This window comes from Hakea prostrata, chromosome 2 (genome assembly GCF_041222555.1).
Source record: "Hakea prostrata isolate BN-2017 chromosome 2, UWA_Hpros_2, whole genome shotgun sequence".
Lineage (NCBI taxonomy): Eukaryota > Viridiplantae > Streptophyta > Magnoliopsida > Proteales > Proteaceae > Hakea > Hakea prostrata.
In genome coordinates this window covers 23,478,794-23,493,724 of record NC_142601.1, presented here as the reverse complement: position 1 = coordinate 23,493,724, position 14,931 = coordinate 23,478,794, and the positions used below count along the sequence as shown (strand labels likewise).

At 36.7% G+C, this 14,931-nt stretch overlaps 1 protein-coding gene across 1 annotated transcript; it reads right to left on the bottom strand.

Moving 5' to 3' along the window:
- Positions 1–3,927: 3,927 nt before the first annotated feature.
- Positions 3,928–7,805, bottom strand: LOC149024101 (protein neprosin-like). The gene is made up of 7 exons (XM_089143411.1): positions 7,599–7,805; positions 7,256–7,339; positions 6,993–7,133; positions 5,748–5,915; positions 5,558–5,611; positions 4,524–4,667; positions 3,928–4,296 (listed from the first exon to the last, which is right to left on the bottom strand). The coding sequence occupies exons 1-7, from the start codon at positions 7,803–7,805 to the stop codon at positions 3,928–3,930; spliced, it is 1,167 nt and encodes a 388-aa protein (XP_088999537.1).
- Between the last annotated feature and the right edge of the window lie 7,126 nt (positions 7,806–14,931).

Sequence of the window (14,931 nt, the reverse complement as noted above, 5' to 3'; positions counted from 1 at the left end):
GAGTTTCGCTTCATCCTCAAAATTTCTCCTAGGAATACATACAGAAGGGTCTATGCCTTTAAGATCAGCTAAGGACCATCCAATGGTTGCCTTGAATTCAGAAAACACTCCTAAAAGTTGGCCCTCTTGCCTAGGTGATGGATTAAAAGAATTAATGACAGGCAAGGTTTCATTGTAACCTAAGAATGCATACTTTACATTGGAAGGGAGTGGTTTAAGATCCCATTTAGGGGGAGACATGAGGGATGAGGGTTGGGGAGATGCAGCCAATGGAGGTGGAGGCTCAAATCAAAATGTAAATGGTGATTGCTCCAAAGAAGTGGAAGAGTCCAACAATGTGTTAACTTCCTCAATATTTAGGTCAGATTCCCCAAATGACAGGTAATGCTACAGCGGATCATCAATAAATAGGTTTGGAGTATAATCAGCCACTAAATCATCAATAAGATTAATCGCAAAGCACTCTTCATCCCTATTTGGGCTTAAGGATGCATTGAAGATGCTAACTCTAAGTTTCTTATTGCCAAATGATATGTCCATGATACCCGATTTACAATTGATGCAAGCATTCGCAGTGGCTAAAAAGGGTCGTCCAAGAATGACTGGTGGTAACTTATTAGTAGTTGTATTGTCCACGAAGAGCCCGAATTGTGGCTTTTCATTTGGGAACTACTTGGGGTGATTGAAGGGTGTTTTGGGGACCCTATTACTGTTCTATTGAAGACCCCAAAGCCCGATTTGAGTTTATTTCAAAATGGAGTCGAAATCTACCAAATCGGTCGCAGCCCTAAGGTTGGGCGGTCAACCAGGTGTGGTCAATCGTCCTTGGGAGGTTTAATAAACCGCCCCCTTTGACTTCTGGTCGATCTTGGTTGTTGCTCATTTGTTTTCTCATGTTTCTAGGATTACTTTGAGTTGCTTGCACCCTCTTTGGTGAATCTCTTGGGACTTTGAAGAGTATTGTTAATATTAATAGGTGAGGAAAACACATTGCCATATCCCATGCATTTATTAGTGATGTTTAAATCTTTGTTTACATTTTTATCTTGTATCTAATATAAATTTTGTGAGACTTTGCGCAAGGTTATGTTGTATTATGTTTATTTATTATTACAATTACTTGAATTATGCTATTGAAATGATGTGAATGTGTGGATTGGATGGTTGGACACTGTCCACCCATACTTGTATACCAATTAGGATTGTGGGTTCATCCATTACCTAGTGACCTTACATTCACTTAGACCAAGGTACATGGTACAAAAAGTGTCTAAATGTATTGGCTAGTGAACCCTTGAGTACTACTACCTTTTTGGCTAGAGTATTGAAGCCGAGTGACCCATGATGACAGTGGCTGGGTCCTTTGAGCATCAAGCAAGCCCACTGTCATCATGAGATGGTAAAGCTACATATATTATGGTTGGGCTCATGGGCGTCCAAAAGACAGCTTGAGTGTTGTGAGGAGACATGAGAGGCATCCGCCCCAACATATGTATATGACCATAGGGTAAAGCAATGGGATCCAACATATGCTTCCAATAAGGATATCATTCCTAGGTGGAAAAGGATATTGGATAAAAAAGGCACTAGGCATGAGGGAAGATATCCGGACCACACGTAGTACGAGACTTTATGACTTTGCATTTGAGCTAAGGTTATCTCTAACATGTGCTATTTCTCAGACCAATGGTGCTATGAAAGAGTGGTGACCTAATCTCTAGCCACGGTTTGATGTGACTCGACTCAAGTTCTGCAGAGAACCCAAAAGACGTGCTTGAGTGTCATGAGGGAGAGTGGTGAAACAATCTAGAAGAGACTGGTGTATAACTTAATGTGTGTCCACCATGGAGAACCAATTGTTAGAGTTAGGAGAATATTTGCATACATATTCATTCACTCATCTCATTATATACTATACATGGATTGTATGGAAATATGTGACGAATGCATGATATATGGTTAGTTGACCTCACTGATTTCTATTTTAACTCTTACTCCTTTATGGACATTTTCTTTTTAGATATTATTGCTGGATATGAAGACCACGTTCTTCTAGAAAGTCCAACGCCGTTTGAGTCCTACGAGGGACCCAAAACAGAGGACATGGAGCTATATGGCAAGTCGTGTACCTATTCTGACTGTGCCTACGGAGTCAAGCAGTTTTGAGACACTGAAGATATTGTATGACATAGTAGTTGCCCTTGTATGTGTTGCATTGTATGTGTTGCATCCTTCCCATCCAGCCGATGGATGAGGGCGCTACTCAATCTTTTGAGCCTTCTCAAAAACTTAGACTTCTGTTGATATACAACCTTTCCTTAAACTTTGATAATTGATTTAACTGGACTAATTTGGGATGATGACTTTGATTTCAAATATTGGATAACTTTAATAACTTTTACTTCTTGATTAATCCTTGTCACTTGCTCTTTGATTATATTATTACGTGTTGTGTTATGGATTTGGCCGTAAACCTAAATCTTGTAGTGTATCACCCCCATGGATATTCGGGTATGACTGGATCCGGCTGGGTGGGCTGTGACAATGTGACTCATGGGTTTGATTTGATTGTTGTGTATTATTTCAGTTAGGTCCATTATGCTCATTCACTCCATTTTGTGTTTCAAGTTAGTGGTTGAAACCTAATACTTCTAACCTAGTTGAGTCACTTATGAATTGCTGATTCAAGATGCTCCCACTATATAGTATAACTTTTAGGATTTAAAATGAACCTAACCTATGATGCCAACTTCTATCACACCCCACCTAGCTGGATCCGGACTCACCTGAATACCTATGGGGTTGATAACAATACAAGATCTAGGTTCAGTGTCAATCCATAACAATAAAACAATATAGTATAATACAAGAATGAGAAAGGAGCATAAAGTATCAAATCAAAGCCATAATATTAAAGTTATTACACTAATCCATGACTTTGAATTGTCATTATCGAAAGTTAGTCAAGTCAAATTTCAAAGAGGCACAAAATACTAAGTAGTGCCACCATCTATTGGTTCAATAAGAAGAATATAAAAAATGGTCACAAGAGCAACTACAATCTCATAAGGTGATAGTTGTTGCCTCGGTAGCACTTGATTTTGTAGGAGCAATTCGAATATAGGCACGAGTCTCCATGTGCCTCTGCATTCTCACATCTCGGTCCCTCATAGAATTCAGACAGCGACTTACTCTCCAATCTCAACTTCGACAAAGTGCTCATAACCTATAATAAGATCTAAAAAGTATATATAGAAAATAAAACTCTTTCCTCTAAAGCTAAAGGCCAAACTCAATTTTCATTCCAATATCTTAAATTCTTTCACAATAAAGAGCTTAAATAAAAGTGCATTCGGAACATGCCTCCATGCATAGGAAATTCCAAAAAATCACTTGAAAATGACTACCTAGTTCGATTGGCTAACTTCCCCAATAAATAAAAACTTTTTGAAACTATAAAATGGCAATAATTGGATGTTGAAAGTTGGGACTAAGAGGAAGAGGAAGTTGGTTGTGTTTCCTCCAAGGTTAACTAATTTCAATGTACTTCAAAGTGAAGAGGTGGCTTTGAGAATAACTCCCCCAAGGAAATAGAAAATTGGTCACTGTTTATTGCGTTAGAAAATAAACTTATAGACCTTCCATCCATCTAAGAATCTCACGCTAATTCCTTCTAGATTCATATATGTTTTAACCTAAAATTGACCCAAAATTGGTGATTGTGCCGACAGTTACTGCTAGATATTTTTGTTTGGGTTTGTGGGCCTAGTGGACTACTTTGTTAGGCCTTGCGTAATTATATATACATAATTATGGGTAATAATTAAAAAGGCACAATAGCGTATCTATAGGGAAACATATTCATTTATTCATGATAATAAAAAAAACTTAGTACATATAATCATTAATTACATTTTAGTAGAAAAATTAGCCACAACGTCCACCAGGTCCTCCAACATTAATACTAGCTACATGTGTTACATCATTATAAGATATATATTGTATATCATTGCAACGTTTGTTGTCCACGCGAATATTTACGCTTCCTGCTGTTCCTGTATGTGCGACATTGTAGTTCTCGTCCAAATACTCAATCGCATGTAAAAAACATGCATATCGTTGTTTAGGCCACATTCCACTTCCCATTTTAGGGTATTCTCCATTAGAACCAATTCTTACGATACCTCCCCAAGAATTACCTTTAGCACCAGTAGCTAAAGAATTAAACAAGTTCTTTGGCCAATAACCAATGGACATGCCTTGAAATTGCAGCCACCAGTGCCCAGTTTTTCGATCCTGTAAGAATACAATAAATAGAATTAGCAACAATGATCTAAATGCAATCTAGCGATTTGGTTTCATCAAAAGATATACCAATTAATTGTATGAGACCTATTCTTACAGCACATGTCTACGTGAGATTGGCATCCTCAATCACAAGGAGGAGATACAAATGCCGCTAATATGCAACTATTTTTTTTTACGATGACTTACTTGGAATAAAAGATAAAAGAAAGTTATACCTGGTGAACAGCGAGATGGAACTCAAACTGTTTATTTCCAAGATCAGAAGTAGGTCTTAAAAGAGTTCCTGGCCTAATTGATCTATGAGTTTGCACAAACCCTCTGCAATGAGTATCGGGGCACCCATTTTTGTAATTATCACCCTGCACACCTTGAAATTTTAGTTTTTTATGTCCCGTTAAAAGGTAAGTTAAATTAAAAGTGAAAAAGACATACAACAATTAGCAATTTTAATTATTTAAATAAACAGGTATTTTATAAAAAATTTGATTTTTTATACACGAAATTAATAGATTAAAAAGTGCAAAGAGAGAAAGGGTTCTCATAAACGTAAATGTTTATATATGGTGTCTTTATTTATCACATATCACTGAATTTTACCTATGGAAAGAAAAATATACATGGAATGGTCAAACATTCAAATTCCCTCAGGTCCAAGGAAGAAGCCCCACTCTGCATTTAATATTATATGTAAAAATTACCCTCCTTAGGATGTAATCAATGAGTTAGTAAGCTGGCTTGGGTGAACCTCAATTCCCAAAATTAATATTAGGAAAAAAGAAAAGAACAAATCTTATTAATTGAGATTAAGAGATGGCAAAACTGAAGAGACAATATAAAGGAAAAAACAAAAGAAAAAGTTAACAAGTTAAACCATTGTTTAAGCTTCTAAAGAGAAAGCGGTTTACCACTTAGAAAAACGAAAACCTTCTTAAGTTCTGTCAAAGTAAAATGAAATTAAACAGAACCTAATTATTAATTAACAACTAAAAAACTTTATGTTCTTGTGAAAAGTGAAGACTAATCATATTTGATGTCCTATTGATTATAGTGATACATTGTATTATCAATCAATTTAAAAAATGTAGAAAAAGAGCAAGAATTATTAACTAAAATATAATGTGTTAGCAACTATTGTAAGTCCTTTGATCCCAGAAAAGAAAAAGGGAAAAAATAGAAGAAAAAAGAAAAGAACCATTGTAAGTCATGTTTTGATACAACAAATTAAAGAACTCCAACCTATTAAACATACCGTCCAAAATGTAAATAAATGAGTTTCTGGGTCATGATATAAGCTTGGATTAACCTGATTTTTAAGAAGTGTTGAAAGTAAAGTTAGATAACATTAAAAATTTAATTGACTATAAACTAAAAAGTCGAGTAAGTGATGACGATTCAAGTGAAGAATGTGTTCAAATAAATCTAGATTGTTAAATACATACCGACCATCCAGCCATTATATAATTGGGGGATTCATTTGGACCACCATTAATCCAAATTTGAACATTTGTGAACTGCAGACGGTCAGTAAGAGTTGGATTGTATACATTAAAAGTTGCAGAAGCTCCATGAATTGGATAACCCGACAACTCATTGTTAACATCTGCAATCTAAATGTTCAATTTCTAGCGGTTAATAATATGTTCAATAGAAAGAACAATAAAAACCCATTTACTTGAATTGCTATAATTTAAAGCTACTTTAGTATATGCATCCAACCATGTGACTATTTTGGTTTAGAAAAAAAAGCATGTGACTGTTTTGCATGAATCAGTGCCTACAATTTTTTCAGCACACTTTTAACTCTTTTCCCTATTTACATTGGATTTGATGTAAAAACAATACCTAAAAATTATGTTCTAGGGAAATTTTTTCTTTCTAGATATGATTTAGCTGGAAATGACAAACTTAATCCTTAAAACAACCTTTGTCAAAGAGTTGAAAGTTGCATAGTTTTCCTCAACAAGCATTGTTTGATTGTCTTTTTGTTTGCCTATGATGCTTAGCATTTTCTGAGCACACAAGTTTGTCAGGACTTTAACCGAAAAAAGAAATGTCAAGTCTTCATTAAGTATTTCTGAATACCAGTAAGAAGGCATTATAGCATGTGATACTCTTAATAAATGGTAATTAGTCTAATTCCGTTTAAGTGCAGCCCTATTGTTTGAATCAAGATATATTTCCTTAGTCATGCCCTATTGTTTGCATGACGATAGATTTCCCTAGTCATGCTTATTGATAGAAAAAAGAACCTTAATTTGCATTTGAATCCAAATTGTAAATTCTCCTTGGGGGATGAACGATGCAACAGTTAAGATTATTTTAAAGGGACAAGTGGTTGTGGGTTTGAATATTAAAACAATTATTTTTTTTCGGAGGGTACAAGTAAGAAGTTGGGTACACTATCATCTTTTGCGGACTTTGCAACTTCACTAGTCTTGTGCAATGGGTACACCTTTAAAGTGATTGATTGTGACTAGTCTTGGGTACTAGGTACACCTTAAAAGTTCTGAATGACAGGAAAAAATAAAGTTAATATAGTTACACCTTTTAGATGGGTTAATTACGTTTCAGTTTGAGACATGAATTTGATAGAATATGAGTTGGTGATTGCTTACTAATTGTCCAGCGAAGTGTCTTTTGCTTTGGTTGAAATTGGTGATCAATTCTCTTGATAAAGTTCTAGCCTGTAAAAGATCTTCTTTCGAAGTTCTTCGAATGGGAATAGATCCTTCTGGACATTCCTCAAGTTCAAAACTACTTAGCAAAGATTCAACAGCTGAAGAAGTTATATTTACCCTCCATTCTGGTTGAACACTTGGTTCCATCTGCAAAGAAATTATAGTATTATAAGTCAAAATTTCAGTCAAATTTAATAAGATATGCCCCCGGTCTTGATTTGTTAATGAAGGTGAATAAAACAAATAAATGGTAGAGAAATACAACATACTTGGATTTTGTGATCTTTGAGCAGTGGATGAGACAAAGCTGGTTGCTTGTTTAAATCAACACAATCAATGAAACCGTTCTCTATCTACAACATCAAGAGACAAATAAATAAGAAGGTTAAAACATCCAATGCTGAAACCGTGCTATCTTGTTGCTTTGGTATCCTTTTCTGTACCATTTGTTAGGCATAAGAAAAGAAATGTGAAAATTAATACAAAATTCCCATGGGTCTCTCTCTCTCTCTCTCTCTCTAAGTGTGTGTGCGTGTGTGTGTGAGAGAGAAAAAACCATCCATAGATTACATAGGTCTATAGTGGAGAAAAGAAAAGGTATAGATAACATACTATAATGGTCTTGAGAGGATGAGGAACATTCAAACTCTTAAGTTCCCTTTCCAGCTCCAATTCATCTTCATTATGCTCCATTGTCTGTTTTGCTTCAGCTCCATAGCTTTTCAAATCAACAATATGCAGAAAAAGTAAAAACAATGCGATGATACCCTTGAAACCCTTTGTCGTTGAAACACCACTTGCCACCCCAAGAAAAGCCATTGTCAACTAGGAAAACTTGTTTACTGGTCTATTCAACACATTGGTGGCCTATTTATATGCCCAATTAATTTGTATAGTTAATCAATACAACAATGCGATGGTACCCTTCAAATCTTTGTTACTGAGAAACCACTTTACCACACCCAAGAAAAGCCAATTATGAACTGGAAAAACGTGTTGAAGGGTCAATTCAACACACGGTGGCCTATTTATATGCTCGATTTGTTCGTCTAGTTAATTAGTGACATAAGTTGTAATTGACGAGGATAATTAAGATGATTTGGGAATTCAAAATTCAAATGGTCCAAATTTGAATTTTTCATCTTAGTTGAAAAGTGTTGACATGGCTCCAAATTTCAAGAAACTCCTATTTTTTCAAACAAGAATTTTAAGACTTCGAAATTCAAATGAACTGAATGATTGTAGAATTGATGGAAGTTTTCCTCATCATATTGTGTGACTTGGATATTTTTTTAATTTAAAGATATAAATTTCCAATTACAACCGTATAAGGTATAGTACACTCTATCTTTACAAAATAAAAATTTCCAAAAACTTATTCTTGTCAGGATTTGATTTTTTCAAAATTCTTTCTTGACAAAATCGGATTGTCCTTATCTTTTGGAACCACTTCTCACATAAAATTAAAATTTAAATCATCTGAATTTCATATTCTTTTCACAAATTTTTCCTTGTGAGTTTTGGAACCATCTCAACACTTTCCAACTTTGACAAGAAACTCAAATTTAAAGCATTTGAATTTTGAATCCCCGAATCGTCATAATTTTTTTTTAGTAATTAATTAGAGTCATTGCCAACACAGAGCTGTTCTAGTGGTTAAACCAATACCTCTTAGTGAAGAGGTTGTGGGTTCGACTCTTGCTTAGGTATATTAATATCCCCATCTCCCGGCTTAATAACAACTTTCTACAAAAAAAATAAAATTATATATAATAATAATAATAATAATAATAATAATAATAATAATAATAATAATAATAATAATAATAATAATAATTAGAGTCATTAACCCAATGAAGAGCATTTATTCTAAGCTCAAATGCTCAACACAGCAATGTTCAAGCTTTCCAAATTGGGTTTTGATGAAATTATCAAGGGAAGCAACACTAGCGAGGTCGTTCAGATCCAAATGATGAAAACCTACATCATATAGCGAAATTGCTTGAGTCATGCGCGTTAAATGCGACCCAAATTATTTTAAATGCGACTCAAATGTTTCTCAAATCTCGACTGAATTTCAAGGGTTGAGATCGCCGAGATTTCGATCCAATCGATTAAAATGATTTGCTTTATGGTGTGCAGAAAATTTTCCTCAGTTATCTACGATGGGTAAGTATAATCTTGTAGTTCCCAGATTTTTTTTTTCTTTTCTGGGTATATAAAACCGTGGAAAAAACTTTTTGCACAACTTCAACCATGAATGAAATTGTTCATATGAAGAGATTATACTCTCTCAAGCTCATTATGTGGAAAATATGCTTAAGAAGTTTGGTTTTTATGATTCTAGTTCGTTCAAAACTCCTTTAACTATGGAAAGTAATTTTCAGAAAAATATTGGAGAACCAGTAAATCAGAAGAGATACTCACAGATTATTGGATCTGTAAATTATCTGATGAACTGTACTAGGCCAGATATTGCTCTAACAGTTGGAAAATTGAGCCAGCATGCTCATAATCCTAGTAAAGAGCATTGGCTTGGAATTGAACGATTACTTCGGTATCTTAAGGGTACTATGCATTATGGACTTCACTATAGTGGAAATCCCTCTGTCTTGGATGGACACTGTGATGCTAATTGGATCTCAGATTCAAGAGAAACACTAGCTAGAAGTGGATATGTGTTTATGCTAGGTGGAGGAGCAATCTCATGGAAGTCGGTTAAGCAATCATGTGGAACATCTTCTACAATGGAAGCAGAATTTGTAGCTTTAGAAAAGGCTGGAAGTGAAGCTGAATGGCTTAGAAACATGATTGCAGATATACCTCTATGGCCCAAACCAATGCCACCTATATCGCTGCACTGTGACTGTAAAGCAGCTATAGGAAGAGCCAGGAATCAGGTATATAATGGCAAAAGAAGACACATACGTCTTCGACATAATCTTGTAAGGCAATATATTGATGAAGGAACAATTGCAATTGATTACGTGAAATCAAAGGAGAATTTAGCTGATATGTTCACTAAAGCTATGCCTACAAGAGCTTTTAATGAAGCACTTATGGGAATGGGATCAAGACCTGTGACATAGGTCATGTGACGGACACCCAACCTATGTGAAGAGGTTAAATCCTGAATTAGGTTCAAAGGGTAAACAACGAAGTCACTAGATGACCTGTTTGTACTACTATACCCATTCTGAATAATTATAGTAAAGTAGTACCACCATATTGTTGATAGAATGAGTAACTGACTCTTAATCAAGCGTAGCTCACGAAATGTGGGGGTGTGTCGAATGTGGTGCATACCTAATGCTGACCTAAACAGATATAGAGGGTGAGGCCGCCTTCAGTTGGAAATATTACACAGGTAAAGTTCCTTAAATATCTGTGAGACCAAGATTCGAGACAAGGCCGATAAAAATGTCTATTTTTCTTTATAAAGGGGTTGTAAAGAAGGTCAACCAATTGGATATGAATGGTTAAGTAGCCAGCTACACTGAAGAGGATAGGTTCAAGAAGTCAGACTTCACCGGTACTCTGTAGCGTGCTTTATCAGATCTAATGTAGATTCAAGTCCGAAAGACATCTACAACGAAGTGTCCTATTGTGTCTAATGTATTCACTGCTACTTGAGTCTTCAGCCTTTGTATTTGAAGTTTTAACCATTGTGGGGGATTGTTGTAATTATGTTTAAAACTTTATATAAATATTTTATTTATTTTAATTGTGTCTTTTATACATGGTTTTGTTTAGTCCCACATCGGGTTGAGAGGATCTGATTATATGGTTTATATATAGTAAGAGCCCAGGTATTATTAATTTGCCTAAACCCTATAGTGACCTTGCCATGATTATATATATATATGATTATATATATATATATATATATATATATATATATATATATATATATATATATATATATATATCTATATGACTTGGGGACTTGGGGACTTGGGGACTTGGGCCGTGGGCTTTAATCCGGAAGGCCTAGTTTGTCATGGGCCCTATTCTGGAAAGCCCACTACTGGGTGAATACGTGGAGATGCCATTTGAGTGGCACTCTCCTGTAGGGAGGTCAGCTGAAGGTACCTTGCTGAAGAGAGTTGAGCTGAAAGGTACCCTCACAGCCTTACCCTTTCACCCACAGCCTTTGGGGCTCTATATAAACTCCATTTCGTGCTCATTCTTGAGACACAGAATTCCTCTCTCTCTCTCTCTCTCTCTCTCTCTCTCTCTCTCTCTCTCCCCTCCCTGTTATTCTGTTAAGCAGTGAACATAACCTGATTATACCTTGAGTAAACCTTTCTGGGGTGCAACCTTAAAGGTTTGGGCTGACTGATCTTGGGGTGAAGACACTTTTAGAACCCGTATTGCACAATTCGGGGTGTCTAAATACCTTAAAGAAAGTACTTCATGTACGTTTCAGCTCTAAAGAAGTACTGTGATTACAACAACAGTTCTGGTGTGCGTGCAGATCCCTCAATCGTTTACAACAATGACATCTCATTAATATTTATCCCCAAGTTATCCAAGTCCAAAGGTCTACCACCATTCGCGTCAAACTGGATGAGAGAAATGTAAAGAGCCTTCTACATTGAATAAATATTCATCCCCAAATTATCAATGTTAACTATTAACAAATAATATGTTATCTTAAAAGGATAATTACTATTTCCCCCTGTATTAATGTAACATCCAGCCCAAACCTAGCCCGGACACCCTTTTTATTTTGGGATAAAGAAAGACTTGTTTGATGTTAGACCTTAAAAGTTGGACTTTAATTTCAATATTATTATCTTCGAAAACCTTAGGAAGCCATGTCAGACCTTTCCCTTAGGGTAGATCTGTAATGTCTGGCCTTATCCTAACCTTGACCCGGCCCGAGACCTGTTATGTTTGTAGGTCCGAAAACCCAAAGTGGGGGAAATGAGACTTGTGGAAACTTTTTGTTGATGTTTTGGTGTCGGAACCCAAGCCCGTGGACATTGACGATGATGCCCCTCACTTGAGAGCATTGTCAGTGTTAGTTTTGAATCTGCGCACCGAAGAGGGGTGAATTAGTTGAAATACCAAATGAACTCCTGTGCTCAATCCGAATATATTTCTGGAAACTAAACTTCTTGATGGACTTGTAGGAGAAAACCCCAATCCATTTGACCCCATATAGCCCTCCAAATCCCTGTCCGAAGTTGCTGAACTATGTCTGGCAAATCCAGCTTGCGCATCAAAGAAGGTGAGCTTAGTTGGTGGACCTAATGACCTCACATGCCTGATCCAACAGTATTTCTGGAAACTAGACTTCTTGATTGACTTGTAGGAGAAAACCTCACTCAATTTGACCTTGTATAGCCCTCCGAATCCCTATTCGAAGTTGCTGAACTATTTCTGGATTTTCTGCTGAAACCTGTTACCTGTTTTGATCGATCATTTTGGTCGATGCCATCGACCAAGGACCATCGACCAAAGTTACCCAAAATCGAGAAAAAGATGCTTTTTGGATATTCCTTCATCTATTTAAGTGAAACCTCGAACCTAGAACGATATTTCACTCATTTCAACACCTGAGAACGTGGGAAGGCTCCTCTTAGGCTCCTCCTTAGCTTGGGTGATAACCTTCTACAAGAATCCTTGTCTCTCTTCTCCAACTACCATCTTCTAAGGTATGATTCTCTCTCTTGCTCTCTATTCTACTCACTTCCCTTCTTCTTTTATTGATGAGACCATGGCCAAGGTGCTGCAACCTTGCAAACACCTTGCCATGAACGTCTCTTCCCATTTATACTTGCTTTTCCTTCATTCTTGCTATGCTTCACTTGCATCTTGATCCTTACATATACATTACCATGATTCCTTTCTTAACAACTTGATTTCTTATACTAAACTAAGATGTGGAGTATGATTAGTCTAATCTCTAGCTTGCAAATGATTGTAATCATGTTCCTAACTTATTTCCCAACTAATTCTCTAGCTTTCCTTTCAATTCCATCAATTTCTCATGAATGCTAGGATTCTTGTCTTTAGAACATAGGACCTCAATTTGGGGGTTTTCATTTGGACCATTGGATTGTGATAATACTTGCTAGGTAGTGTTCTTACATTGTTATTAATCATCCCTCCAAGTTTCAGATCGATCCGAACCTCGGAAGACCCATTTCGGACCAAAATCCACTATTCTGTCCCGAAGACAATTTTGGTCGATCCTTTTGGTCGATACCATCGACCAAGACCATCGACCAAACTTGTTGCTGACAGCAACCTTGCTCCGTTTTGATCCGTTTGACATCCGATCTTCCCGACTTCTTCTCTAACTTGTTATTGATGTTTGTTTAGGGTCTTAACAATTCTTTTGGACTAATTCTTGGTATTCACAATTCATCATCAACTCAACCTAAGGTAAGGGTGGTTATCTCCATAAACATATAGATCATCAACTTATGATTTATGTTCTTATTTATGAATAGAATCTCTTGATTTCTTTTAATCGTTATAAGACTGCGATATATGTGTTAGAACAGTAGTATTGAAATCTTTATACTCTTGTCATGTTACATTACTATTCTTGTTTACTTATGTCTATGATGATTCATTTCAATATCATGATTTAACTGGTATTATGAAGATGTATTGGATGCATGAGAAGTGATGAACTTCAATATGTGATTGCCTACGTATAACTTGAGATTGGGGAGGGTCCTATTGACGCTTCTGTCCTTGGGCACCGGAGGGAATAGTATGGGATGTTCTCCGAAGGTGCCTATCGACTCTTTCCCGGGTTATTGGATGACATACATAGGACTGTCTAGTGGTTTGGCTAGGATGTCCCTGTCGTATCAGACCCGAATCGGAAGGGCATTGAGACCGAACGACCCGTGGTAGCAGTGGGGATTTGTGGGCACTCAAGACCGGTAACCAACCCGTGAGAGGTCATAAATCTCATTGTGGGAACCATTTATCGGTAGCGTTGCAAATGGATAGACTTGGGCTCACGGGCGCTCAAGACCGGTAACCAACCCGTGAGAAGACGTGAGAGCTTCCCGTTTACTATTTGTGGATGAGCAATAGGGTTGATGAGTCCGTAATCCGGGATTACGCTGACTCTAGTGAGAAGGATACCGGAAAGGATCACCGGGGGCGAGGAATGGACGTATCTGGATTTGAGTTGATATGACTGAGTAGATGACTTGCATTGGGCTAGGCTTTACTGTGACATGCGCCAATACTTATACCAAATGGTGATGTGAGAGAGTGGTGACTAAATCCCCAACCATGGTTTTTTGAGGACTTTACCGATATTCCCCGGGCATTCCCAAGATATGGAACGGGAGAGTGACAGACGACCCAGAGAAGTATGGTGCTATGACTTAAAGCATGTCTACCTTAGAGACCAGCATTCATAGAGTTAGAACCATACTTGCATCATGTGTTCCATATCATATTGCATCATGTTATGGCTTGTATCATATGGTTTATATTTTATGGAATGACTACCTTGCTGAGTTCTTTCGAACTCACTCCTTTTTGCAACATATTTTGTTAGACTTTCCTGTGGTACTACCACCGTTGTTGACTGTGGCGATCAACCCTCTCGGAGGCCGAGTTGAAGACTTGTATCATACTGGTGGCGATGAACCAGTTGATAAAGACGAGTAGACCGAGATCGGGACTTGTTTGTAGCAGTTCAGTTTTATATTTGTGTGTTAGGGATGGGATGTCGCCTCATTCCCTTTTTAACCTTTTTATTTGAATTGTCGGGAATATAGCTTAGTTGTTTCACTTGTTATTTGGTGAATCGGTTGTAACCTTTACTTTTAGTCGTTTCATCTTCCGCTAATATTATAGGATGGGTTTTCTCCCTCCTTTTCACACTTGATTGTTTATACTAATGAAATCCTTTCCGCACTCTGATGTTATTTGTGAATCCTTCTGAGGTACTTTCTCGACT